This window comes from Cyanistes caeruleus, chromosome 7, assembly GCF_971803275.1.
Source record: "Cyanistes caeruleus chromosome 7, bCyaCae1.hap1.1, whole genome shotgun sequence".
In the NCBI taxonomy this organism is placed as follows: Eukaryota; Metazoa; Chordata; class Aves; order Passeriformes; family Paridae; genus Cyanistes; species Cyanistes caeruleus.
In genome coordinates this window covers 14,424,583-14,451,470 of record NC_141707.1, presented here as the reverse complement: position 1 = coordinate 14,451,470, position 26,888 = coordinate 14,424,583, and the positions used below count along the sequence as shown (strand labels likewise).

Here is a 26,888-nt window from a genome sequence, read left to right as displayed (position 1 = left end):
CATCCAAGAGCTAAGCATGAGGAAGATGAGCAAAACTGAAACAATACTTTAAGCACCAGGATTATTTTGCCACCACGTCATATATTTACATGTGCTTTCTGATCCTTCTGAAGTGTTTATGCCTTATGCCACATGGGGACTTACTTTGGTACCTTTGATTTTAAAAACTAAGGATGCCCACACACAGCTCTACAGTCCATGGTTTAAGAATTCAGGCAGACTCATCCCAGGATAATCTTAACTGAGAAGTAGCTTGCACAGTGCCTGAAGGAACTCCATGCAGCACAGCCTGCTCCTTCCTGGGAAGACAAAACAAAACAAATCTCTATCTCTCATCAGTGCTCTCTGGCCAAGGACAGTGTTTCTACACTTCCAAAGTGACTTTTCTTCCAAGTCTATTTGGTTTTGCTTGTTTGCATTGGTAGAAATCACCTTGAAGTATATTAGGATGGACTATGGCATTGAGAATAACAGGATGTGAACAACAGAAAGCTATTCAAGTAAATTATAATAACCATGCTACATTTAATCCCCTAACACATACAGTGTATTCTTTTCAGGAATTTTGATCTGTATTTAGGGCCAGACATACAAATATCTACTGAATAGACAATCTTTCTAGACAACTTCTAGGGGGAAAAACAAAAACAGAAGAGTAGAAAGTGAAGCACAGAAAACACAGAAGCTAAAACTCAAAACCAGAGCTGTTTCACAAACTAACAAGCATAAGAAATTAATCCAAGTTAAGCTGCTACAGCAGACTGCAGGACTAACATGCAAGTGTTTGATGCATACCAGAGAACCTTGAAAGAGAAAAGGCATGTGAATAAAATATGATTCAATAAAATAATTCATGCTGAAATGACAAGATTTTAATTATGTGCAACTTCAGCCTTGTGAATATGAAACAGGAAGTACCTCAGGCATTTAAGGCTCTGATGACAGAAGTTACAAATTTATTCAGTAATTTACTTTATGAAACATTAAGTTGGATACAGCATTTGGGAAAAAAAAGAAAAAAATCATAACCAGCAAACCCAAACCCAAACATAAAAACCAATACACAAGCAAACCCACAAAGATCATAAATTTAGATGTGGTCTTCATCAATAATCAGGACTACCAGTTTAAGAATAACTGAAGTGACAGCATAAAGCCACTTTCCTCAGATACCTGTGTGTTCCAAACAGCTGTGGCTTCAGCACAGACACTGCAATAGTGCTGTTAAGACTCCACAAGTAAATGTAACAGAAAGGCGGGCAAGAAAAAACAAAATACATGAAAGTGCGTATGTGGATTTCAAAACAGACTTGTTCAGGACTAACCTGGGAACATAAGAGAGCTCATACACTTGGGAGAGGGATGTATATCTGGATAAAGGCTCCAAAATAGTTCCCAAATCATTCAGGAAGAAAGCAAGAATGGTAAAACAATTACATATGGTGATGTTCACAAAGAAAACAGGAAATATAGTCCACTGGGGAGAAATACAGAAGACTACTAAAACAGGCAGCCTGTTGTGAATGCAAACACGAAATCAGAAGAGAAAGTGATTCAAAACTCTCCCACAACAGCTCTTACAAGCCACAAAGCCCAGCAAACCAGCTAAGAAGCAAGCAGGCAACACTATGTATCTAAATGAATCCTTTTAAAATCTTCTTTGCTTTGTAGCTCATTCTACACCCAAATGGTACGGGGAGGGTTTTTTAAGTAAATGTCTAGTGAAAGTTCAAGAAAAATTTAAGCAAAAAGGAAAGATCGTGTAAATATAAGTTAAAGGGCCACTGTTTTAGTAAAGCAGCAGGGAAGCTAAAGCAAACAATTAGGTCTTTTGTGCTTAAACAATTGGCTGGATTAGTGCTTGAATGGACACAGAAATTTTATGTATCAAATAAACTGCACAGAGAGTTGGGGTATCAACTTAGGTATGAAGAATGTGACTAGAGATCAGTGCAGGAGGGGGTACACAACTGTGACATGGTACACTGGCCAATTCTCAGAATCACTGGCATCTAGACAGGCCTTGACTTCAAGTGACACAGCTCTGCCTGTCCCAGCAGAGACATGCATGCAGACAGGCAGCAAGATAAGAGCTCATGAAAATCTGAGTACAGGAAACTAAAGCTGGCCTTTCTCTGGCATTTTTTGAATGTCTGAATCAGCAAATCTTTTTATAAGTAGCTTTGGGCATAATCTTTCAAACACAGATTTTATCTTTTTTTCTGGGCACAGGATGAAAGAAATAATCACTTAATGCACCATAAAGAAAGCAAAAGGAACAAGAAAGAAGGGAGAGCATACTGAATATAGTAAAAAGAGTAGGAATGTGCAAGGTTAAAAACAAGGGGAGAAAAAAACCTATGGTGGTAATGTGTGATTGGACAAAAGAACCCCAGTTAAACAAGGAAAGAAATCCCTACTGGTCACACCCAGGAGCAGAAATAATGCTGGGGAGAAATCTCAAGTACTCTGCTACCATGCTTAACAGAAGAAATGAGATCCTGCAAACAAAGCCTGAGAATTCTTAAATATGAAATTAGAATAAATTATTCTAACACACTGGATAAATACAGCAGGCTCATCTGCAGCAGCATGCTCAGCTCTGGTTAGGCTGTTAGAGACACAGATTTCTGAGAAAAGACAATCAACTGATTCTGAGACTGCAATGGGATTAATGCATCTGTGATTGAGTGTCACCAGCTCATCTTCTCAAATACCCACTGCTAGATCTGCAAGGTTAGGAAAGAAGAGGGTTGTGTGACAGTAAATAAGTCACAAAGGCCATTTGACTGCAGACTGAATGTATCAGACAGTCTCATGAGAAGGCACTGACTACTGCTGGAGAGAAGCAATCCCTGGCTCTTGCAAGTGAAGGTTTCAGCACATGTGTCTTCACTTTATGAAGTGTTCCAAAGACCTTTCTCACAACAGAGGCAAGTCACTGTAAATTCTCTAGAATTTGCTTCTTCCTGACTTCCAGGATACCGCTTCAGAATACTACAAGAAATTCTCCTTGCCTCAGGAGAGAGGGAGTTCTCCAGCCTTTTAGCTCAGAAAACATCCCCCAGTCAGAACATCAACCTTCTCACAATTTATTTTTCTCAAGTTTTCTAAATTTATTTTCATTTCACGGCTGCTTCAGCTTCTGCTCTAGAGACAGAATACATAGAGCTTCCCCTTTATGTGAATCCTGCATTACCACCCACCTTTGATCCCCTTCCTCTCTCTACTTCTGCTATTATAATTTCACAGATTTTGCCAGGAGGAACCATTAGATCACTTAAGCAGATCTCCAGTATAATGCAGGCACTAACTTTCACCCAGCTACCCCTGCTGAAACCCAAACTCTTCAGTGAAATGAAAGCAAGAGATTAAATTGTACACTGAAGGAGACCCTGCAGCGTGAGCTGCACTGGCAGAAAACTGGGCAAAAACACATGCAAATGATTCCATCAGGAAACAACAGCCTCCACTGCAGAAAAAGCCAGTGAATGTTACCAACTTGGCATTAAAACCCCAGTTCTTTCCAACACCGAATCTAAAAGTAGAACATGAAATATGTTCTACTTAAACATACAAATGAATGATAATCTAATTTTCCCTTAGATGTCTATGCTATGTCTTATGCAATGAACACTTTCCCTAGTCTTGACTAACTGCTGGTGTTTAGGACAGAATAAAAAACAAAACACAAACAAAAACTACCACAGAACAATGTGAAAAAAGGAAAAAGCCCTCCCTTACTCACAGCAGAAATTATGCTAAGATTTTATTGTAGTTACTGTCTTCATGCAGCTGATACAAATTCAGACTTAACATCTGATCCATGTATTTGCTTCTGAAACTTAAGTTATACACAGTAAGTTTACAATTCAAGCCACAGTGGTCCTACCATCTTTACAAGTACTGGTACAAACCCTTGACTGCCTTCTCAAATGGAGGGCTGGGATCTCATGGCAGATGGAAATCACAGAGTTTAATTCCCACACCACTGGGTTTGCACAGTGCTTTCACAGGCAGAGACTGCTTCACAACAGCAGGAATGATGCCTTCCAAGAGCACATCCCAGCAGAAGTCCAAGCAGGATTCCTACACCAACAAGCAAGGCACACTGCACCCAGAGGATTAGCAATCTCTCTATTGTTCTACCTTATGAAAAATATCTAAGAAAAAAAAAAAAAAGTGACTTAATGACACTAATGACAAAAATAAGGAAACAGGCTAACAGCTCAGAAGGTTCTGCTATAGGGAGCTGAACCTGAGGTAGGCCTAAGGGACAGTGACCCACTGATAATTAAAAAGGACAAAGTACTTGACTAAGCTGATTACAGACTTTAATAAAGTATGCACTTTGAAAATACAGAGTAAGAGATTTCAGGCAGCTTCCAATGACCTTTTCATGACAATTTTTATCCCAATCATAACAATAGTGATTAGACGTTCACCTAGTTAATGGTCAATGCCTTGCATGACATGAGTTCTGGACTACAAAAATTCATTTTCACTAGCTTGTTTGTCACTTTATATTGCAATCTCTCAATCCTGTTCCATTTGAAAGTATCTTTAAAAATATCCCTCAAAGAATTATTTATATTCATCTGTTCTCAGTTTATGAAATGAAATACACATTACAAAAAAATAACATTACAAGTAATGACCCTGTCTAGCTGTAGTGCAGATGAGCAATGTGAAGCTCCTTGAACAGCATTAACACCTTAAGTGAGCACAGAACCCAACACTGTGTTCCAGCCCCACAGGCTGGAACAAGCTACCCACTTAATCCCAACTGCACCACTGAAACTTCCACTTCCAGACTTGGCAAATGGCACTGAACTTAATGGCACCTGCCAGCTGGTTCCAGAGATTTCAGAAGAGAGGAATTTACCAAGGCATTTTCCCTGTGCCTCTCCTTTTTCACTCTAGAAAAACTTTTTTTTTAATTTCTAGGGATGTGCCAGCTGCTAATTAGCATAAGGCAGAAATAGCCTTTAGTTGCTCTGATGTACCCCACCTTTACCTGGTAGCTTCACTCACAGCTCCCCAGTCAGACTAGGAAATCTCTGCAGACTTCAGGCAGGAGCTTAGCTCTAACCTTGAAAAGTCAGACTCCTTCCCCATACACAAGCAGAGCTTTTTATACAAAAGGTTAGTGTCAACTGCAAAATATAATTTAGAGGAATATTCAAGCCACCACTTTTTTCCAAACACCCCATGTCCTTAAGGCAAAGGCCTGCATCCTTGGTGAAATGCTACTTCCTCTGCACTTCTCTTTGCTGTCTTGCTTCTTTGCCTCATAGTGCCTCTTGGCACTACAGTACCAAGCTCACTATGAAAAGCCTTGTTCTGTGACAGCAGAGGAGGGATGAAATGGCACACAAGAAAATACAGCATGTCTAACTTTAGCTTCCCTCTACTTCTGATGAAGTAACTTCAAAGGCAGCAAAGAAGTTGCAGTCTGCTCCCATTAAAATGCAGAACAGATTCCCCTGAACAGCTTCAATAGGAGAACTTTAGATTAGGAAAAGCACATATCACAGAAATCAGACAAAATACACGTAAGAGAAGCATTGTGATGGAGTGTTTCCAACAGTGCTGCACAAGTTCACAGTGACTTACCCAACCTCTATACTATGATAATACTATAAAAATCCACTGCTGGCACACCAGCAATGGAAAAGGAAGGTAAAATACAAGGAGGGGAATTCCTGAATTCCTATGACTTAGGGTGGTCAGTACTCACTGTGCAACAGTTTTTCCCTTAGAAGAACAAAAGCACAGCTGTATAGGCAATGCTGGCTTTTTTAACAGCTAAATACTTCTTCCTGTGTCTTCATGTGATCCAGTGCCTAGAGATCAGCTATGACACATAAGAGGGAGAAACGAAACTGAAAGCACTACACACTCTTGTATCCCATCTCTTAGAAGTTGTGAGCCATCATGTGACTACAGCCTGTGAGGAATCTCAAAGCCCCCACCTGCACCCAGTAGGGCACATGGGGCAGAAATCAAGTTTAACCACCCAACAAACAAAAAAAGCAGGGGAGTTGTGAAGTTTTGAAGGAGTATGATCACTACTGTGATAAACAGTATGACTTTTACTACTAAACAGATTTCCAGCCGTAGGACCTCAAAATAATTAACTAAATATAACCTGAAGTGATGATAAGGTCAACTTTGAACACGCCTTAAAAACTAGAGAAAGTTGAATGTGTCCCTTGAAGTAATCAGACAATGCTGAGACAGGAGTGAAAGGAACCACAGTCAACATGATAAATGTATTTTAAAAAGTGAATATTAAAAATTAGCTTTGCTACTGTCAGACACAGAGGTGCCTGTGTGAATTCACACGTACAGCACATCTTTCCCACATTAAGAATGCAGATAAATTGCAACTTCAAAATGGACAGGCACTGCAGAGAGAACACAAGACGCTATTGTTGACTCACAATGAAAGCCAGGAAAAATACAGACTTTTTAATAAGACAAATCTAAATTATTTAAATAGCACTTAATGCTTCTACCATTTTATCCTTTACCCCACTTACATTCTTATTAATATCAGTTACTTCCCAGACACAATAGCTTTGTGGCCAAGGCCATCTACTGGTGAGTGGGGTGTGTGAATTAATGGGAGGTTTGTTGACCAGATTTAATTAGAGCTTGCAGAGATTCAGGCACATGTATTGAAATCCTGCCAGGCAGCTGTCAGGAATTACTGAATATGATCACAGTTTTGGATGAACAAATAAAAAAATTAAGGCTTCCCAACTCCACATGGACCTAAAGAGCCTTGATGTTGCCAAGAGGAGAAGAGTGTGGTACTTGGAATCTGCATCTTGTTGTAGACCAGACACCACGTCACCTTACTGCTCTGTGTAAAATGAATCAAACATGTCAGTGTCACTAATAGAGATATGAATTTTACCCCCAAAACCACTACAAACCTGATAACATCGTTTTCAAGAATTAATGGGGTATGAATGGAAACATTTGCAGGCTAAAACTGCAAACATTTTAAATGGAGATTTTAGATGGGGATTTATTGGCTGCACACCATAGTTACAATTGTACTTGTCCCTAATGGCAACAGAAATGGACACCAGGCAAGGAAATGGAAGGGAAATTAAGCACACCCACATCCTTACACACTGCCATTTCCAACGTGATGTCTGAGACTAATCAGCAAGGGAAACTGGGAGCAATAGCATGCTAGGACACAGAGATTCCCCACACTGTTCTACTGTTACATGCTGAGCATCATTATTCCCAAATCAGGAAGATGTTTTTAACAAGACACTTCCTTTAGCTCTTTTTTCAAATTCTGTAACACTTAAGTTAGCATTATGATTTTTAGAGCAAGGTATTTGAAAATCCCCAAATTACATGACAGTATTTTCTCCATCTTTGAGATGAAGTAAAGTTAACCCTTACTCATCCTTTTTGCCATAAGAATTTCAGGCAATCTTGACAGCATAGAGAAATATATTCTCTAGAAACAAGCTTGAAGGAAGTAAAATAATTTCTTCTTGCTACTTGTGGATGGCAACACAGAAACCAGAACTTCTTGTTTTGCTTAAACAAATGACACAGAAGAAAAGTATTTCCACAAGAGAAAATGTGGATGCCATAGAATGACAAATGCCCTTCAGTGGCTATCACTTCAGTCTGATTAATTGCTATGATGATCAGATTCTTGACAGGGAATTTATGGATGGCAGGTAAAAGGAGTCAAACCTTCCACATTTTTCCATTACAAGTTGGGTTTGGGGCTGGTTTGCGAGGGTTTTTCTGGGGTGGGGTAGTGTTTTTTCTTCTGAACTATAAATCCAGTTCAATTACACTGGTTTTATTCAGTGCAGGAGATTGCCATCTTCCAGTACAGCAAGCTTAGTAATTTATATGCCTTTCTATTTATTTATGGTGCAATAAATCCATAGGCAGTTCTGTGTCTGTTGGAGATCTGCAGTCTCCAGTATAATTTTTTAATTGAAGATCAGAAGCGGGGAAAAAACCCCAAACATCAAACTGCTGCCCCTTTTGGCTCCAACTCACAAGACATAAACAACTTCAAAAGAATAAAACAGTGTTTTGCAGCAAAAGTGTTATCAACTAGTTGATAAGCTTTAGATGCTCCTCTCATTTAGTCACTGGATCAAAAGAGCTGAACTATGGAAATTTAATTTATACCTTCAATTACAATTACTGTGAATCACAGTAATTACACTTTACACTTTCAAAACACTGCACTAATGTTTACAACATGCCTTGGTAGAAAGTTAGCTTTATATTTGAAGCTAATATAGAGGATGAAAAAACTTGTTATGATCTCCTGTTGATTTGCATAGAAAAGCCTCCAGCTACTTACACCAGGATTCTCATGTTCCAGAAACCAGAGATAAAATGACAACTAGGAAATTGTCCAGTTGCAACATCTAATTGTAAGGATTTGGTCATTTCGTTAACACACATTTCAAACAGAGGACTTCCTTTAACTTCACTGTCAGATCCTCTTTTAAATTCATGTTTTCAACTGATTTTTCTTTCATAATTCTTTAAACTTGAAATTGCCTATATATTACTGAATGGAAAGGAATGGCTTGTCTTTTTTTTTAAATTTTCCAGAACATATATATCTGTTTGATCCATTTTCCAAGTGCAATGCTAAAAGCTTTTTTTTCTCCAATCCTGTAGCAAATACTAATAGCAGCTCCAACTTTCTTAACCTCAAATATATCCAAAAAGCAATATTACCTCAAAATGAACTGCTGAGGCTAGACAAGCTAAGAAGTCCATCTACCTCTATTTCATCTTGCATATTATTCAGTTATATATTGTACAGTCTCTAGGGAAAAAAAGAAAAACAGTAAAGTAACTCAGAAGGGCCAACAGTCATTTAAGTGTTGTTTATTTTCAAACAGTATAATTTCTCCTCAGAATATAAGAAAATTACATATCCATTACACCTGCCTGAATGAAACTGTGCTGTCTAAATGCCTTGGATGAGCACTGGAACCAATTCAATTTCTACCAGTCTGTTCCAGGGCAAAGGCTTTGCTTTAACACTGCAAACACAGTGCAAGCTTCAGAAAGAATTTTTGGAAATCATATGTAGAAAATTCATTTTCAAATTTCCTCTTTTGGATGAAAAGGGCAGGAAGAGAAAAAAAGACCCAATAAAGTCTAGTATTTGTTACATCAAAACAATTACAGTGGTACATAAAAGGCTGTAGAAGGCATTTATTCTAAGAGCCTTGGATGTTCAATCCGTGTAATTGTCCAGTCTGGTTTTGCTCCTTCTGTAAACTCCCTTTGGAACCTGAAAAAGGAAAGATAATACGTGAAGAACTGTTAAAATTGACTTGACCTTAAGGAGCCTTAATACAACAAGAAATCATGAAGAAATATTTTACTTCAAACTTATTGATGTAAAAGCTACTTAAAATTTAATGCTTATACCCCAAATTGAAGATAAATAACATTTCTACAGTAAGAAACAAAATGCACTGACTTCAGTGCTTTGGTTCAGATCCCACAGACAGGACCAAGCAGCAACAGTAAAGACCCTGATATCAAAAGAACTTTTCACAGCAAGAATATGAATAAAGCTTTATGGAAGATCTTGATCTGTAAATAAAGGGTTGCATTTAATGGGATGGTAAGTGAAGGGAAATCACGTGCTCCATATTTTACTTGAAAATTTTCATTTTTCCTGAAGTGTACTTTAAAAAGTAATATATTTTCAGAACTATATCAAAGATTAAGTTAACAGCAGTACTGAGTCTCCCTTTATCTAAAGATAAGTCTGAGCTTCAAGCTAAATTCTCATGTTATCAAATAACCTGCATGTCATGGACAAGAGCAATATATCATTGCTTTGCAATCATGTGCAAATCCACTCCTGCAAAGAGGGACTGGGAAGATATTTAAGCTTTAAGGGAAGGCTCTCAAGGTTAATGGAACCTCAGAAGCCTCTAACTCTAAGGAAGATGCTGAATTCAGCTAAGGGATGGATACACAACAATCTATCCAGGGAAAAAAGTACCGGTCTCCTCATGAGTGTTACCTTTGTTTCAGAGCTCCTCATCACCTAGACTCCATATTTTCAATTTCAAATGTGGGTGCAGAAATCCTTGATCACATTGCATTTATCACACAAAAATCCTCACCTCTCCCAGCTTCTGAGAATCTTATTTTCAATACATTTTGCCAACTGTGTAGATATTTTCTGCACTGCTCTGACATCAATACACCAACACAGACATTATTTATAAGCATTCCTATGAAAATCCATCTTCCTAACGTGTGCTTTGAGGATCAGGAACCTCATTCAGTGCTCCAAATACTGCTCTTCCTTATAGAAAAAGAGTTTCCATTAACGTCAACTCAGAACCAAGGAAACAACATAATGATCTTAGGGGTATTTAAAAAATTTGGTCCTAAAATCAAAACTGGAAAGCTGAATGAGAATTAACTTAGATTAGAATCAAGGTAAATTAAAATCACTGGGTTCTGCAGTGGCACTTTAGGGGAGTGCTTGCAGAACTGCCTACCCCACAGGAACCTCATGAGCACGGGAAAATAAAAAGGACAAGCAAGCTTACTCATAGTTTGCTGTCAAAAGATGTTTCTTTTCTTTTGTGTTTTCATCTCCAAACACAATCTGGAAGACTTTGGCTTCACCTGGTACTTCGTCAGGTAGATTAGCACCATTCAGATACCAGAAGCACATCAGGATGCTAACAAACTTTCTTCCTGTTGGAAATAAATCAAAACTTAAATTAGATCTCATGTTTCTCATTGGTCAAATAATCCTATTTGCTACCTAGCATTCTAGTGAGAGCATGGAAGGTAAGATGACTTTGGCCATAAAGAATACAGTATAGAATAATGAGTGATAAAGATATTTTATGCCATACTCATGCTGTTCAGCAATAAAAATGCACTCTGTAAAAAAATATGTATTTTATTGTGAGTGTGGTGTGACAGTGTATATAATGAAATTGTATAAAAAGTTGGTTCCCACAAATTCCAAAGCTAACTACTCATACAACAAATACACGTAGAGTAGTACAAACATGGGAGCAATCTAAGAGGGGAAAAAGAAATTCCTATTTCCCAAACCAGGAAAAATGCTTACTGGGTCTGACAACTTGAAATGAAGACCCAGGGTTGGGCCCACATATCATCTCCACTGTGTCTGGCAGTGAACAGAGCACACAACACTGGAATCCCATCAAAAGAAAAACTTGCTTGAGCTCATCACTAGCTTTAAAAAAACCCAAATCAATCAAGGAGTCCTATAACGAAGTGTATTTCATGACAGAAAGACTAAACCAGCAATGTTTATTTCATTATCCAGCCTTCACTATTCTTCTTGCAGGTTGCATTTTCATTGTTGAAGCAAACAGCTTTCAGCATATATTAGAATAAATGTTTTTGAGTGGTTTCACATTGCTGAGGACTAATACAAAAGTCTGTAAAAAAGGAGTAAGCAAAACCCAAACAGAAGTCAAAACAGCACCATGATGTATAAACAATAATCTCTGTCTCTGGTTTAAAAGGAAATCAAGAAATTTTATACGGGTGAATGACAAACAGAGAAACAAGGAATGAGAAACAGGACCCAAAAACACATCTGCATGGAAAATGTCTGTTTAGTAGCAAAACCAGGAAATAAGACTGCTCATTGCTGAAATGTTTTAGGATTCTAAACATACCATCATCATCATAGTAAATGCGAACATCTCCTTCTGTTGTGTACATGATTGCATCAATGTCAGCTGCTAAAGCATCCCTGTGGCTGTCAGGGAGCAAAGAAATCTTTTCCTTCAGCACCTGAAGTACCTAAATTCAGAAAAACTGTCACTTAGTTTTTTATTAAGAAATTTAAGTAACAATCTATTTCTCCTGCGGTTAATAAAATGAGCAGTATTGCTAAAACATTCATCTAAGACATGTAACAGCTGAAGTGAACAAGCACTGGGAAGCTTGGGCATTCCTAAACCCTAATTCAGCAGCATTGAAGAAGGTCCATTTACTGCTCAAAACAAATAAAAACCAAGCATCTTAAAAAATGTTTAGAAAAGGTACTGTGAGCAGCAGCAACACAAGCCATGTCAGCCCAGAACAGCCCAGAGAAGCTTGCTCCCACAATCACTCCCTGCCTCCTCACCACTGAATTCTCACTATGTACAGGTTCCTAAGCTGTTGATTCAGCATCTTTTAGCTATCTTTCGCAAATTTCTTTGAAAAATTTGTGAAAATTTTCATTACCAATGAGTTTCTTTGCCATTTTGTGATCCACGCTCTATCTAGAAAAAGTTTAAACACTTGCGAATCAGAACAGACTAAAAAATTGTTCCCCTGGTACTTAATGTCCTTATGACACTCACGTAATACTCACATTATCTATAATCCACACAGCTGTGTTAAATAGAAAATGGTGGGGTGCAAAAACTGCACAGAGGTAGCACCTCAAACACCACATGAGAAAGTCAAGTCACGAGGAAGGATGACACTGCAGAACTTGTTTTTAACTAATACTCTTTTTACCCTAACTTGATCTATCATTTTTGAATAATGAACAAATGCAGAGGTTGCATGGAAGCAAGAGCCAATCTTCACAAGGAGACACTGGTTTCTAATACATTTTGCAGGTACAAAATTCACTGACCAAAGAAATGACAAAGTAGTGTGGGATCATAGACTCATCTACTACATCCTTGACTTACATGAAGTCTCTGAATCAATGTAAACCTGAAAGATTTACAGCAAGTTCTTTCAAGAGGAAGCAGAGGAGATTCCCTTTCAAAACAACTGCAAGAAACAAACTCACGTTTTATTGCTATCTCTGTTCAGAGAGAGGAGGCAAGACTGTTCAGAGGGGATGCACTAGAACAGCACCAGAGTTTTTGCTGCAAAGGCATGGGTGGCAATAGGACAGGCCACGCTGACATCCTGTAACAAGGCAGACATAGACCTGGAGTGTCTCCTCCACTTGACTCTGATGCATCTGCTACCTCCATTCCCTGGGAAGGCCAAGACAACTTCAGCAATTAAAAATTCATAAAAACACAGAAAACACAGCACTGATGTTTAACCAGGTCATGATGTTTAACCTGAGACCATGACAAAGACTGAGGCCTTCCAGCCAAAATCAGTAATCAGCTGTATGATCTGATGGGGGTGGGAATGTATTAGTGCAGCAGGGACAAGGACAAACCTTTATTTCTTCAAAGGAATTCTGGTGCACAGAGTCAGCCTAACTCAACTTCAGCCACCTGCCTACAGCTAAAGACACACAATTCCACCTGCCCTCTGCCTTTACATCCTTCCTGGTACACCAGCAATCTTTCTGGCATTTGGTCCTTATGCTCAACAGCTAGAATATATTTTATTTTGCTTTAAATACGATACAATAACTTTGAATTAAGTTTTGTGCTTTGAAAATAAACAGAAATAAAAGCTGCAGGACAAAAAATTGCCCACCCTATGTTGCATTACGCTGTTTTTCCCAAATTAAACCGAACTGGCAACTTGCAGATAATGACAGGCTGAATGCATCCACGTTACTTTATGACAGACAATCAATTGTTAGAGTAGGAGATGGAAAGCATTTACCTCTGCTGATACAAGTTCTTCCAGCAGGTCAAGTTTACGCTGAGACAGCAGCTTTGAAACAACAGAAAAGGCCTACCAAATTAAAACAGAAACAAAACCCAAACATGAACAAGTAACTCAAGTAACAAGTAACAAGGTTGGCTTGTTTTACAGACAAATCCATAAGTATATGACAAGCTACCCAAATATTCCATGATTTAAGATTTCAATACTTGCAGAGGGTTTCACCATTGAAATGTAATCCCTCCAGCATTACAAGAGTGATTTCATAAACTGATAAAAACATATGATTTCTTTTCAATCTCCTGTTTAAAACATCAAAGCTTCCAAGAGGTAAATTAATTCATAGTTTACAAAAGAAAAAAAAAAAAGCTTTGCAGTATTTTGTATGTTGCTTTTACTCTTTTTGATAATTCCAACAGTCTGTGTCTTTCCCTGTAAGTATTTTGTTCCCCTGTTCTCTTTTGCAACTTATCTTCTGGTTTTAGTCAAAATTGATGCTGCAATTTACAATTTTTTTTAGAAATCTGGTTTAGTCTCTAGACTTCAGGAAGCTCAACTCACCTTTCTCCCCTTATGTAAACATACATAATTGTATGTATATTTACATCCAACTATGCCTCTACATATTCAAGTCGTGCACTTGTGAAGGGCAGTGTATTTAAATTCTTCACCAAGTCAAAACAAACACCAAAACAAAACCCAAAAAAACCAGGACAAGGTAAAACAGGTGGTTCTGCACATGCATCAAATTATTTGTTGTAGGTTGTGGGTTTTTTCCTCTCTTGAACTGATCATTTTAACATTCTGTCCTCTGATGTGTTGTTTCGAGCTGTTTTTTTGGTTTTTTTTTGTTAAAAGTAAACATAATAATAAAAAGTTATAGGATAGATAACAGAGATAACAGACTGTAGTTTTCATATGACTAACATTGAGATACTTATCTCTTTGATGCATTCTGTTGACAAAGCTTTCTGGCCTCATAAATTTGGAGAAATAAATATATACACCAGGTCTATGCCTGACAAAACTTTATCATTCCAGGAAAACCTGCTAAGAGGAGACACACTTCTCCTTAAAGTCTCCATAACATTTGGAAGCACCTTCCTTCATGCTACTATGGGGAATGGCTTAACCAGTTCATTTTAATTGTGGAATTTGGGAAAACAAGAATTTCCTGAAGAAAAGTACAGCTCTGCTTACATAATTTGCCTCAAAGTGTGGTGCTTGGAGCCAGCAGTGGGGAACTCCTTGTGTTTTACACAGAGGAGTGCATTAGTGCTACGATGCCCACATGCAATAACATCAGGTTGGACATCAGAAGGAATTCCTTCATGGAGAGGGTTATCAAACATTGAAATGAGCTGCCCAGGGAGGTGGTGGAGTCATCATCCCTGGAGGTGTTTAAGGAATGACTGGACATGGCATTGATGCCAGAAATTGGTCGACAAAGTGGTGTTTGGTTATAGGTTGGACTGAACGTACAACACAGACAAGGAGCTCCTGGAGTGAGTCCAGCAGAAAGGATTGGGGGACTGGAGCATCTCTCCTACAGGAAAAGCTTATGGGACTAGAATTGTTCAGCCTCAAAAAGAGATGGCTGAGAGGGGTTTCACCAATGTGTATAAATATTTAAAGTGGGGGAGTGCCAAGAGTATGGACCAGGTTCTGCTCGGTGCAACGGGACAAGAGGCAACAGTCAGAAACTGATGTACAGGAAGTTGCACATGAACACAAAGAAGGATTTCTTTACTGTGAGAATGATCAAGCAGTGGAACAGAATGCCAGAGGTTGTGGAGTCTCCCTCACTGGGAGTATTCCAGACCCGTCTGGACACAATCCAGTGCCATGTGCTCTAGGACGGCCCTGCTGGAGCAGGGAGGATGGAGCAGATGACCTACGGTGATCCATTCCTACCTCACCTGTTCCGTGAATCTGTGATTATCTACGAAGTCTTCTCCTAGCATAACTGGCTCTATAATTCCATGGCAATAACCGCGAGCACCGGCAGCCCCCGGGGAGGGTCAGCAGGACCTTTCCCCTCAGGCCGGCCGCTCTCCTCGCCCCGAGGTCCCAGGCCCGCTCACCTGCTTGGCCCCCCGCGTGAACTCCTCAATGCTGAATTCCTGGTCGAAGTAGAGGCGGATGAGCAGGTAGTAGAAGCGGGTGCGGAGCCAGGCGAAGGGGCTAGTGATCCTCACTACTACTACACGCCGCTGAGGGCCCTCGGTCCCAGATCCGGCGCTGCTGGCGAACCGAGAGCCAGGCTGCAGCGGGCGGGTCCGGGCGGGGCCCAGAGGGCCCGCTGCGGCCGGGGCCGGCGGCAGGAGCCGGGCGGAGCCCGCCAGCGCCCGCGCCAGCCAGCGGACACGGCCCGGAGCCGCGCAGCGCAGCGCCATGACAGCCCGGCCCCGGCCCGCCCTGTCCGCCCGCAACTCCCGCTCCCCGGAAACACGGCCACGGCCGCCTCTGGTTCCGGCGCAGGCGCGAGCGGTCCGGGCGGCCGGCGGCTCCGACCGCGCCGGGTCAGGGGAGGCGAGCCCCGGTCACCTCCGGAGCGGGGCGGCGTCCCCTCTGCTGGGCTTGGGGACGCCGCGTCTGGGGTACGGTGTCCAGTTCTGGGCTTCTCAGTGCAAGAGAGATAAGGAGCTGCTGGAGAGAGAGCAGTGGAGGCCACAGAGGTGATTAAGGGCCCGGAGCATCTCTCGTCATGAGGAGAGACTGCGGGAGCTGGGCCTGTTCAGTCTGGAGGAGATTGCGAGGGGATCTCATGAGTGCATATAAATACCTCAAAGGCGGTGCCAAGAGGATGGTGCCAGACACTTCTCAGTGGTGCTCGGTGACAGGAGGAGTGATGGCCATAAACTAAAACATCGTAAGTTCCAGCTCAGCTTGAGAAAGAACTGCTTTACTTTGAGGGTGGCCGAGCACTGGAACAGGCTGCCCAGAAAGTCACGGAGTCTCCCTCTCAACAACAATCAAACTCCACCTGTTCCTGTGGCACCTGCTCCAGCTGACCCTGATGTGGCAGGGGTCGGACTCGATGGTCTCCAGAGATTCCTTCCAGCCCTGACAATTCCGTGATCCGCGGGCTCCAGGACCTTTCCCAGAGGGAGAGGCAGGAACGCTTCTGCGCGGACTCTTCTTTCCGGGGGAAGCGGCGGGGCGGACGCGGCCATGGAGCGGCGGGAGCAGCCGGCGGTGCCCGTGGAGCGGCTGGAGCGGGTGACGCGGGAGCGCTTCCTGCGGGACATCTACCCGCGGGTACGGCGCGCTCGGAGCGGGACCCTCCGGAGCGGGTGGGGCTCCGCGGGGACACAGGACAAGGCAGGAGGTGTCCGGGGACCCCTCAGCGGGCACAGCTGGGGCAGGCAAACCTCAGGTTTGGGTTCGTGTGTTCCCGGAAAGGTGCCCTGATCCATTGAGTGGCATGGAAGTTTAGGAGCTTCTGTAGGCAGATCCTGTCTGAGCTGCTGGCAAATTCCGACAGGTGATCTCTGTAAGAGTCCATTTCCTTCGGCAGTGGCTAAGTAGTGTGATAGTTAATTTTGTTGCTTTGTCATCTTTTGTTCTATTGCCCCCCTCCTTACCCCCCCACCCTCCGAAGTCCCAATTAAAAGCAAAAGTGTTCTACTTTTTGTGTGCGGCCTGCATCAAACCTGTTTGTGGTTGTGAGCAAGAAGGAGCCTTGATATAGGCAGAAAGAGCTTCTCTTGTGAGAAAATAACAGCATCACCACAACTCACAGTCTGCACCTTAACTGTTTTTACATGTTTTGTGCTAAGCCTTGGCTAGAAAGATTACATCTATTCATCTGGCTGGATTCCCCAATGGCCCCAGCACAAAGAGTGAGTTATGATTGTCTTTGCCTCTCCATATCCTTCCTTACCCAACTAGGCAAGAACACATAGTTAATAGAGAAATAGTTCCATAATTTACTGCATTTTGTTTTAGCATTCAGCATTTGTTTCACATTGCTTGTGAACAGATCAGTTGTGATCTTGTGCAGTGGGTCCTGGCATTCAACTGACTTGTTTGCTTTTATGTAATTTGAAAATTCATTCTGTTTTGTTTTCCATTGGATACTGTGATCATTCACCACTGAATTTTTTGTTGTTGTTCCTTAGAGAAAGCCAGTAGTGCTGACAGGACTGGAACTGGGCACTTGCACCACCAAGTGGACAACAGATTACCTGAGCCAAGCTGAAGGACCCAAAGAAGTAAAAATTCATGTTTCTGCAGTGCCACAGATGGATTTCCTCAGTAAGAACTTTGTGTATAGGTACTTCACTCCAAGGCCTCTTGTATTTTAAAGGCATGTGCTTGTAACTTACAGACATAGAGTGCATCTGTTTGAAGCTGAGGGTGGGAATAGGAAAATGTTTGTGAAAACATTACATTATGTATCAAAGGGTTGTCCTAGATTTCTCCCTCTTCTATTAATTCTACACACTGAATTAATACAATGAGAGTGAAATGAAGGTCCAAACACCATCTTAAAAGTGATATCATGAAGAAGTGTTGTAAAGGTATTTTGTCAGAGCATTCTTGTAGGAAGTTTGAGCCTGCCACTTGCAGCTGTTAGTTAAAAACAAACCAAAACACCCTTTTGTCAATGACCTGCTATTTTGTTCTAGTTGTATGGTGCATTCTCAGTGTTACTGAGTAGTGATAATTTCTGACTCACTGTGTGTCTGATCCCCTTTGAATGCTGGTGTGTGTGCCAGCCATGGCATTCCACTCCAGAAAGGGTGTAACTAATTAAAACCAAGCTCTTATCAAAGTTAGAATGTGCAGCTTTCAGAATGTTCAAACCACTGGATACCACACATTTCACCAGCTCTTTAATCTTGATGTGGGCCACAAAAACCCTTGATCTTCTCTGGAGCTTCTCTTATGTAACTGCCAAAACATTTCTTCAGAGTTCATCTAATCTCAGTCATCGTATTGTCCTTCAAGTGTAAATGCCTTTATTTCAGCAGTCCTTTGTTTTCCTCAAGTGGGAACAGGATGTGCTCAGTCTGTTAAACTTCTAAGCAGGAGGGAGTCTATGCTGTAGGTGTAAACAAGCTACAGGTCTCTGAGTGGAGCCTGTTGTTCTGGGGATAAGCACAAGTTACAATCATGATGCATTCTGCTCACTGCATAGTGAATTTTTGAGTCTCTGAAATTAGGTTGTACTTGACTAACTTTGTCTTATCTCCGTACTTCATTTTCCCTGCTCTGTTTTGGGGTTTTTTTAGTGTCTCTTGCTGTGAGTTCACATACAGTTGTTCTGGAGTCTTAGTTTTAGCAGGTTTGTAGACAGCCATACGGACTCTGTGATGCTCTGATGGTGTTTCATTATTGCAGGTGTCAGGACTTTCACGTACTTCACTTGAAATTCAGGAAGCTTTGACCTTTTCCACAGCAAGCACCTCATTCTAATCTGAAGGGACTGTAAATAGAAACAAAAGGATAGAAACTCTGAGGACTTAACATGCAATTCCATTAGTTTAAACTGGTGAACATTAGTAGTACTGCAGTTCTGTTTTAAGTTGCATGCTCCTACCCCTTTTTTTGTGCTGGTTCTGGAACTCATTCAGCCAGGTTGTGACGTGCTGCAGAAATCTGAATGTTTTTCTGCTGTTTTAGCTTTGTAAGCAGGTTCACAGAGAGGTCAGATGAGTGCCAGTGCCACTGTAAGGGGGGAGATAGGGTGATTTGGGCAGATAGCATGGGCAGAGCTGTGGTAGCACCAGAATGCATCTGTTTAAGCTGTAGTAGAGCTGTGCTCTCACTTTCTTCAGCAGCAAATGCAAGTGGAAATGATAGAACAGTTTGGCTGAAGTCAGAGCATTGGGTTTTGTTTGGTTTTCCATTGACTTCAGTGGGTTTTGTATATGCCTATTCCAAACAAGCCTAAAATGTTTAGAGAATTGGTTTACGTACTGTCAGATGCAGATTCACATTCTAGTAAAAAAGATAACAGGTTTGCTTGAGAGGTTTCATCTTAACCCTGGGTACTTGGTGGTTGCTCTGAAATGTGATGTTTACATGCTTAATTGTGTTTAATTCATTAATTCATTATCCAGTGACACTTAGTGTGAGATGGTGAGCTGCATGAATGTAACATTGAATTCATCATAATGAATACATGATTGTGCTTGGTTTGCCATTCAGCTGTCATCTGATACCAAAATCTGTAATGGGTATGAAAAGCTCCCATCATGTAGATAAATATGTAACACTCTTACTGACTTTGGAGGGACCAGCTCGAATTCCCAGTGACTCTTCTTGAAACTCTGGAAGTTGTGTCTAGTAAATTTAAGGAAAACTTCAAATAAACATTTGAAAATAGCAAAATTCCTGTGTTTTGAGGAGCTGAGAAAGCATATATTTTTTCCAGAAATCCATATAACTGAAATAAATTTTATAGATGTACAAATGAAGGTAGTTATCTGTGTTCCTGCACTAATTCATAGCAGAAAATGCATAGATATTTACATGTGCATCTTCCCTGTTGAAGTTTTCTTGGTGCTGAGCTTTTCTGGAAATTTATAAAAATGTACAGTAAACAAGCCTAAAAATGACACATTTAAAGAAACAGTCAAGCAAGTATCACCACAGTTTGACTCTTAATTTGACTGGGAATAATGCTTTGTTCTGTGACTCAGACTATTCAGAACTCCTGAGCTTAAGAGGGGGATCTTAACAAAGTGTTAACAGTTGATGAGCTGGATTCTCAGTGGTTCATGGTGTCAGGACAAGAGGCAATGGGCACAAGCTGGAATACAGGAAATTCTGCTAACCCCTTTATGACACACAGACACACACTCTTTTACAGTGAGGATAGTCAAACAGTGGAACAAATGGAACAGGTTGCCTAGGGAGATTATGGGGTCTCCATCCTTGGAGAGACACTGAACTGGATTCTGTCCTATGCAAGCTGCTGTAGTGAACCCTGCTCTTGGCATGGGGCTTGGATCTCCAGAGGTGCTTCCAGCCTCAGCTACTAAGGTTTCTGTTTGGATATATATTGGAACAATTCACTAAAGTAGAGAAGTTTCAAAGTGTAGGATTTCATCTTGGGAGAACTCCTCAAACATCTGCTGCAAAGCCTGATTATTCACCATGTTAAGTTAAAAAGAGAGCAGCCTATTGCATCTTCCATTATACCTGATATGTTAAGGGAGCTTATTATAAATCTAGAGTTTAGACCATGTGTTGTTACACTGATTCATGGTAGAAATTCAAATATTTGTATTTCAGAACTCTGCCTTTTGATGTATTTGTGCGAAGAGCAGCTGAAGTCAAGCACAAGGAGTACTTTCTTACTGAGGTAATTTCCTTAGTGTCACAGTTTCTTCTGTTGGTTATTTTGCTGGTATATGGAGAGGAAAGTGATGAATTGTAATTTAAAGTCTTACTTCAGTAAAAGACTTGATCTTTAATTTAACCTTCCTGTGACTTGATGCCAAAGGAAAAAATGTGAGAAGTAATTCTTCTCAGAAGTTTTTTTGTATATGTACAGTGTGGTTAACTTCAGTCGTCCTGTTTCTCTTAACAAAAACTGCTTACATGAGTAAAAATTCCAGTATAAAATTTAGAAATCAAACCTTGCTTTAGATTAACAACCTTATCATTTGTGTGTTTTGCAAGAAAACGTCATGAAGATATTTTAGCATTTCATGACTATCAAAATACAAATCCAAATATATGGTGACATAATCTGTGAGTAGAAAATGTGTGGTTATTTTCACATATCAGTGTTCAGGCTAGGGATTTTTCAGATAACTGTGATTGGCAAGCAAATAATTTTGAATGCAGACATGCTTTTTTCCTTTTATGCTGCATAGAATGCTGTAAGTTTTGAAGCCAATCAAAATAGTTTTCTGCATCAGTATACTGAAGAACTTAAATTATAATCTGCATTTGCTTTGAGTCTGTTCAGTAACAGCAATGCTGAAATAGTTGACCAGTCTCTCCACACTTTACTCTTCTCCATTCAGTTAACTTATTTTCCCATTTCTCAAGATGAGCTGCAGGGATCAGTAAAGGGCAGCATAACAAAGTAGCTGAATTTGTAGATGCCCTTTATTTGTACCATATTTTAATGAAACTGTATTAGATAAATGAGAAAATACAAGCTCTTTGTTTAAGTGTTTTGGTAATTCTTATTTAAAAAACCCAAACAATTCTCTTTTTGTGTTCACTTCAGGACGAAAAGTACTATTTGCGATCAGTGGGTGAAGATGTTAGGAAGGTAAGTTACTGGAGATTACAGTTCTAATACTGTAAAGTTGCAGTTTAGAAGTGTTTTTTAAAAAGCCTGTTGTCATGCAACTTGCTTAGGGTCACATGGTTTGTGAATCTGACTGGATTTAGGTCAGAGTACTTCAATGTGTCTAAAATAGTTGCTGTTGCATGGGAGCTTAGCTGATCACTGAAGAGAACATTGCTAAACTCCCGTTCTTTAACTTCTGTTGTAAACTAATCTAAAAACATTTATGCTGATCTCTTGCTCCTTCAGTGTGATTCCTAGCAGCCATGGTTAAGAACAGCTCTCTGGCTGTTCTTATTGAACAAGTAGATGCTGAAAAGCATTGGTGATTTCAGGTGTTTGCCAATTCTGAAGTTGTAACCCTGTTTCACATAATTGGAAATGACTGTGAAGTGCTCCCCCATTTTAAATGTGCATAGATGGTTCCCTAAGAGTTTTGCCCTTTCCGTTTCAGGATATTGCAGATATCAGGAAGCAGTTTCCTGTTTTAGCAGAAGATGTTCATATTCCAGAGTATTTTGAGAAAGAACAGTTTTTCTCTAGTGTCTTCCGCATCAGCTCAGCTGGATTACAGTTATGGACACATTATGATGTAAGTAATATGTGGGTTTAAAATGTTGCAGTTGACATTACAGAGTTGAGATAATAAGGTGCAAATCTCTGTCAAAGATTAGAGAGTAATAACAAACTTCACATATTTTTAAATAGTGAAATGAACCACATTCAGTGGTACAGTGATTTATAAATGTTACATTGCTTGGGCATAATATCTTAACTGGGTTTATGTCTAATTCCACATTTGTATAGATTGAAGGATGTTTTGTTTCCCTTTTTTTAACTGTTTAGAGTCTCAGTTGAAAATCTGAAACACAGTAACTTTCAATATTTTTGTCTTCAGTTTTTTTTTTTTTTTCTTTCTAATGGCCAGATTTGGATAAATTCTAGTTGTGCAATACACTGCCAGCTGTGCAATGATTGTAGTGATTTCTGGCTGCAATGTAATAGATTCCAAATAAGGTTGTCTTCTAACATTGTGCAGTGATTTCTGAGCAAATTTATTTATAAGATAATTCTTAACATGTTTTATTAATTCCCTTTTTTAAGCTAATAATTAGATTGGTTGAAGTCTATATATTTATTCACTCAACTTTTGGCTGATATTTCTATTATTACACTCATCCCAGGTAATGGACAACTTCTTAATCCAAGTCACAGGGAAAAAACGAGTTGTTTTGTACAGTCCTCGAGATGCACCATATTTATATTTATCAGGTATGCATGTTATAGGTGACTAGTTCTGAGTCTGATGATCTTGGCTTTTCAGCTCACAAGTATTGCACTGTAGAAAATAATCACTAACAGATGACTTGGTATAAGAGAAGTCATTTGTTCCTTTGATTCTGTGTGTTTTAGTCAAAGTAAGGAGAACAGCAGCTTTGCCTGATTATTTGCCTGATTATGCTTAACTGAAGGAGTAAAATGTTCTGCCTGGGTTCAAAATGGTTTTTCAAATGTCAGGAAAAGTGGTTTTTAGTGTTAATAAGGTTGCAGGTACAGAACAAATACAACAGGAGAACATCTCTTCAGTAAATGAAATGTGCCATCAGGTTTCCCTGGTTTTGAGAAATAAAGCAGTACTAAATTTCATTCAAGAACTGCCATTTTTAGCAATATGATAAAGCTTTGTTACTATTGGAAGAATGGGAGTATTTATTCACTGAAGTTTTCCTAGGTACTAAATCAGAGGTGCTGGATGTGGATAACCCAGACTTGGAGAAATATCCGCTTTTTGTGAAAGCCAAACGCTATCAATGTGTTTTGGAAGCAGGAGATGTGTTATTTATTCCAGGTAAGTAGTAAATGGTTCCTGACCATGGCATGGTATTAAACAGTCTTGTTTCTAATTTATGATTTCTGGAGATGGTTAGCAGTTACTAAAGCATTTCTGTGTTGTAAGCAGGAGTATTGAAAGATGCTGGAAAAACTTTTATTTTTTCCAACTGTACAGTTAACCTGACAAACAGTATTATTTTATTTACTACAACTCTCACTTTCCCTCAAGTGGACACTTTATTCTCCTGAATTTGTGTCTTAATAGATTAATACTATAAACTTACCTTCTGAAATCTGAAATTACTTCAGTGACCTAAGTTTTTTAATGACAGAATTTAAGTGAAATACCATTTCTGTTTTTCTGTAGTCTGGCACTTAAGCACTGTGAGGCACATGGTCTGATGAGAATTATGGATGGTAGAGTTATTGGACCTTCTAAAGATTTATAATCATCTTTGGGGAATGGAAAGACAAGTCCTAATAATTTTTCTGCACAAGCAGAAAGCTGCTTCCTGAGCTGACATGACAAATTCTGGTAGTCAGGGAAAGACATTTGAATTACTTCTATTGAACTACCCCTCCTTGTGACTGATTTTATTTTAACTCATTGTGAGCTTGCAGCAGATAGGACTGATTGATATCCTGTCACTTCTACATTATCTGGGCAATATAAACAGGTCAGTAAACAGGTTTTTTAGGAAGATATTCTATAATAGTTTCTTAGCCTTGGACTTGTTACTTAATTTTGAATTTACCTTTATGTTTCTTCCTAAATAAACTTTTGTTTGCAGTTAGATAGTTGTATGTCACACTGCTGCTGATGTCAGCATCCCTGTTTTCTGTTTATGAAGTCCAGATAATTTTTTGTCTTTGCCAGTGGGTGAGCAGAGTCAAACTTGAGACATGCTCAGCTCTCTTAAGACTTACTGGGGAGTGCAGGGATTTTTGAGTCCAGAGAATTGTGCTTTTGTCAGCATCCTACAGTGCATATCACTGAAAAAAAATATGTTTTTTGAGGAATGTGTGTGGTTACTATGAAGAAGGTAGAAGCAGCCCCTCTTCCTAACCTGAAACTTCATGTTGATTTCTCAGAATAAACTTTTCTATGTCTTCAGCACCTTCAGGCAAATAAGATGCAATAAACATAACATTCAGACTTTTAGCTTAAAATTCAAATATCCTAAATATACCATATTAAACTGATTCTTTAAATGTACTCAATGAAGCAAAGATGTCTTGGCTTCCTTACCACAGTCATGATGATTCAGCTGAAAAACCTCATGCCTTCATCATGAGGAGACTAGCAACTTGCCTGAGTGACCTGGCTGATGGCTGGTGGTTTACATTAATGCCTGGACAGTATGTGCAAGGTTAGGGACTAAGTGAAAATAGATATCTGCATTTAGAGTGGAGGTGAGCAAGGGAAGGTGTCTTTCTTTCATCCTACACATGCTTATCCTTTGCTTACATTTGAGTACCTCTACACTTCAGCAACTTTTATGAGAAGTTATGGATCAGCATAAATGTCTTGAAAAACTTTGGTTTTTTGAATTTTGGTACAATGCAGTATATTCATAGGGATATTTGTAAATAAACAAAAATACAGTAGTTGAGGCTTTTCCTCAATTAGATTTGGTTTGGGCAATTCTGACACTTGCTTAAGTCACACGGAAGTTTTGGACAGTAATTTTTATTTTAGACACTGTTCTTTCTACAGCTTTGTGGTTTCATAATGTAATTTCTGAGGAATTTGGAGTGGCACTGAATGTCTTTTGGAAGCACCTTCCTGCTGAGAGCTATGATAAGACTGACACTTACGGAAATAAAGATCCCATGGCAGCCTCCAGAGCTATACAGATCTTGGACAGAGCTCTGAAAACACTTGAAGAACTACCTGAGGAATACCGAGATTTTTATGCTCGGAGGATGGTGTTACGTATCCAAGAAAAAGCTTATAGGAATGATTACGGGTAAAGTAACACATTGTAATTCAGCAAGGTCCCTTGCAAGCAGAAAATTGTATGTTGGTATGGAAACTGTCCATAGGCACATACACTTTCTGTGAGACCAATAAAAATTGTCAATAAACATTTGTCTATAACAAAGTTGATCTTGGAGATTTTCTTTCTAGTTTTTAGTGAGACCTGGAGTCTGCTTGATCTGGTGATGGTCTTTTTTCTATAATGAGACTGACATTTGCAGTGCCTCCACTTAAAACTATTTTTTTGCAATGTTCTACTTAAATTTTTCTGAACAAAAGTTTTGGTATGTGAGCTGACAGCATGTATGCTTAGAAGTAACTGCATATCTTTGTGAATGCAATATCATTACATTTTTGGAAAGCCATAGTGGTTTCCCAGGAGGTCAAAGTAAGCCATTGGTGGTAGCTGTAATGATCATGGTTTTTTTTTTAAGTAATAACCTGGCAATTAGTGTAGGGAGTTTCTTCTCCCCTTGTAGTGAGACAGACTGGGAATGGGAAAAAAAGCAAAAACTTTCCATGCCAGGTTACACTTAGAATTGTGCAGCAGCTTGACTGCAAGGTAAGTGATTTACCCTTTTCCTAGCTCATAATGTTTTACTGGGGGGAGAAATCTCTTTTGTTACTGCCCCAGTGCAGTCAGACAGCATTGCTGTTCCTGCAGCTGTGGAACACTTGCTGCTAATGTGCTCACAAATCCATTCAGATACAGTCCTGGTATCTGCAATGGAGTTCATAGTTGTGGAGTAGACACAGAATCTGTTGGGAGCTGTATTTGATGTGCTCTTTGTTTCCATATGAAAGGGGGTTTGCATAGCACCTTTTGGGATGGAGCCTGTTGTTTAGGCATTGTAGGTTACTTTTTCAGCAGATTGTGGTGCTTACAAAAGCCCTGTGAAATAAAGGTGGGGATCTAACAAAAAGGATAGGCTAGTCATTGTCTCTTTGAAATGCCTCTGCTGTTATTACTTGTGCTGTTTAGGGAATGCAGCATTTATCTGACTTGGGTCAGTCTGTTACTTCTAGCAACGTTTTTTGAGAATTGTAACTTGTCAAAAGCTCTTAGACTAAATAAATGTGTAGTGTTAAAAAAGTTCTGGAAAAAAAGCTTTCTTTAGAAGAGCAGGAGCTTGAACACTGTGCAGATTATTCTTCTAAACCTGTTCTTCTTGGCAGTTCAACACAGTGAAA

At 39.8% G+C, this 26,888-nt stretch overlaps 3 protein-coding genes across 7 annotated transcripts in view; 1 reads left to right on the top strand and 2 right to left on the bottom strand.

The window, feature by feature from the left end:
* The window catches only part of SPATS2L (spermatogenesis associated serine rich 2 like), a 142,701-nt gene extending 133,859 nt beyond the window's left edge, over positions 1 to 8,842 (bottom strand). For 2 of the 5 annotated variants that reach the window (XM_086897204.1, XM_086897195.1), the window contains exon 1: positions 8,752 to 8,842. The gene's annotated coding sequence lies outside the window, so the exon portion shown is untranslated. Of the gene's footprint in view, positions 1 to 5,017; positions 5,249 to 5,740; positions 5,921 to 8,751 lie in introns of those variants that run through there. The other 3 variants (XM_086897205.1, XM_086897194.1, XM_086897202.1) reach the window with 3 other exon arrangements.
* A 46-nt stretch (positions 8,843 to 8,888) lies between these two features.
* MAIP1 (matrix AAA peptidase interacting protein 1) lies at positions 8,889 to 16,070 on the bottom strand. Its single transcript, XM_086897283.1, has 5 exons — positions 15,708 to 16,070; positions 13,621 to 13,692; positions 11,718 to 11,844; positions 10,602 to 10,752; positions 8,889 to 9,316 (listed from the first exon to the last, which is right to left on the bottom strand). Exons 1-5 carry the CDS (start codon positions 16,017 to 16,019, stop codon positions 9,238 to 9,240), a joined length of 741 nt encoding a protein of 246 aa, XP_086753409.1. The 5' UTR covers positions 16,020 to 16,070; the 3' UTR covers positions 8,889 to 9,237.
* An 11-nt stretch (positions 16,071 to 16,081) lies between these two features.
* TYW5 (tRNA-yW synthesizing protein 5) lies at positions 16,082 to 25,821 on the top strand. Its single transcript, XM_086897282.1, has 8 exons — positions 16,082 to 16,884; positions 17,748 to 17,902; positions 20,872 to 20,941; positions 21,821 to 21,865; positions 22,338 to 22,475; positions 23,068 to 23,155; positions 23,616 to 23,732; positions 25,434 to 25,821. The coding sequence occupies exons 1-8, from the start codon at positions 16,798 to 16,800 to the stop codon at positions 25,688 to 25,690; spliced, it is 957 nt and encodes a 318-aa protein (XP_086753408.1). The 5' UTR covers positions 16,082 to 16,797; the 3' UTR covers positions 25,691 to 25,821.
* Positions 25,822 to 26,888: the final 1,067 nt, after the last annotated feature.

Coding starts and splice junctions, on each gene's coding strand:
- TYW5 (XM_086897282.1), top strand. CDS start 16,798: ATGGAGCGGCGGGAGCAGCCGGCGGTGCCCGTGGAGCGGCTGGAGCGG. Junction 17,903..20,871: donor AGTAAGAACTTTGTGTATAG/GTACTTCACTCC, acceptor TTTGTATTTCAG/AACTCTGCCTTTTGATGTAT. Junction 20,942..21,820: donor AGGAGTACTTTCTTACTGAG/GTAATTTCCTTA, acceptor TGTTCACTTCAG/GACGAAAAGTACTATTTGCG.
- MAIP1 (XM_086897283.1), bottom strand. CDS start 16,019: ATGGCGCTGCGCTGCGCGGCTCCGGGCCGTGTCCGCTGGCTGGCGCGG. Junction 13,693..15,707: donor TCACGCGGGGGGCCAAGCAG/GTGAGCGGGCCT, acceptor TTAATTTGGTAG/GCCTTTTCTGTTGTTTCAAA. Junction 10,753..11,717: donor CATTTACTATGATGATGATG/GTATGTTTAGAA, acceptor TATTTCCAACAG/GAAGAAAGTTTGTTAGCATC.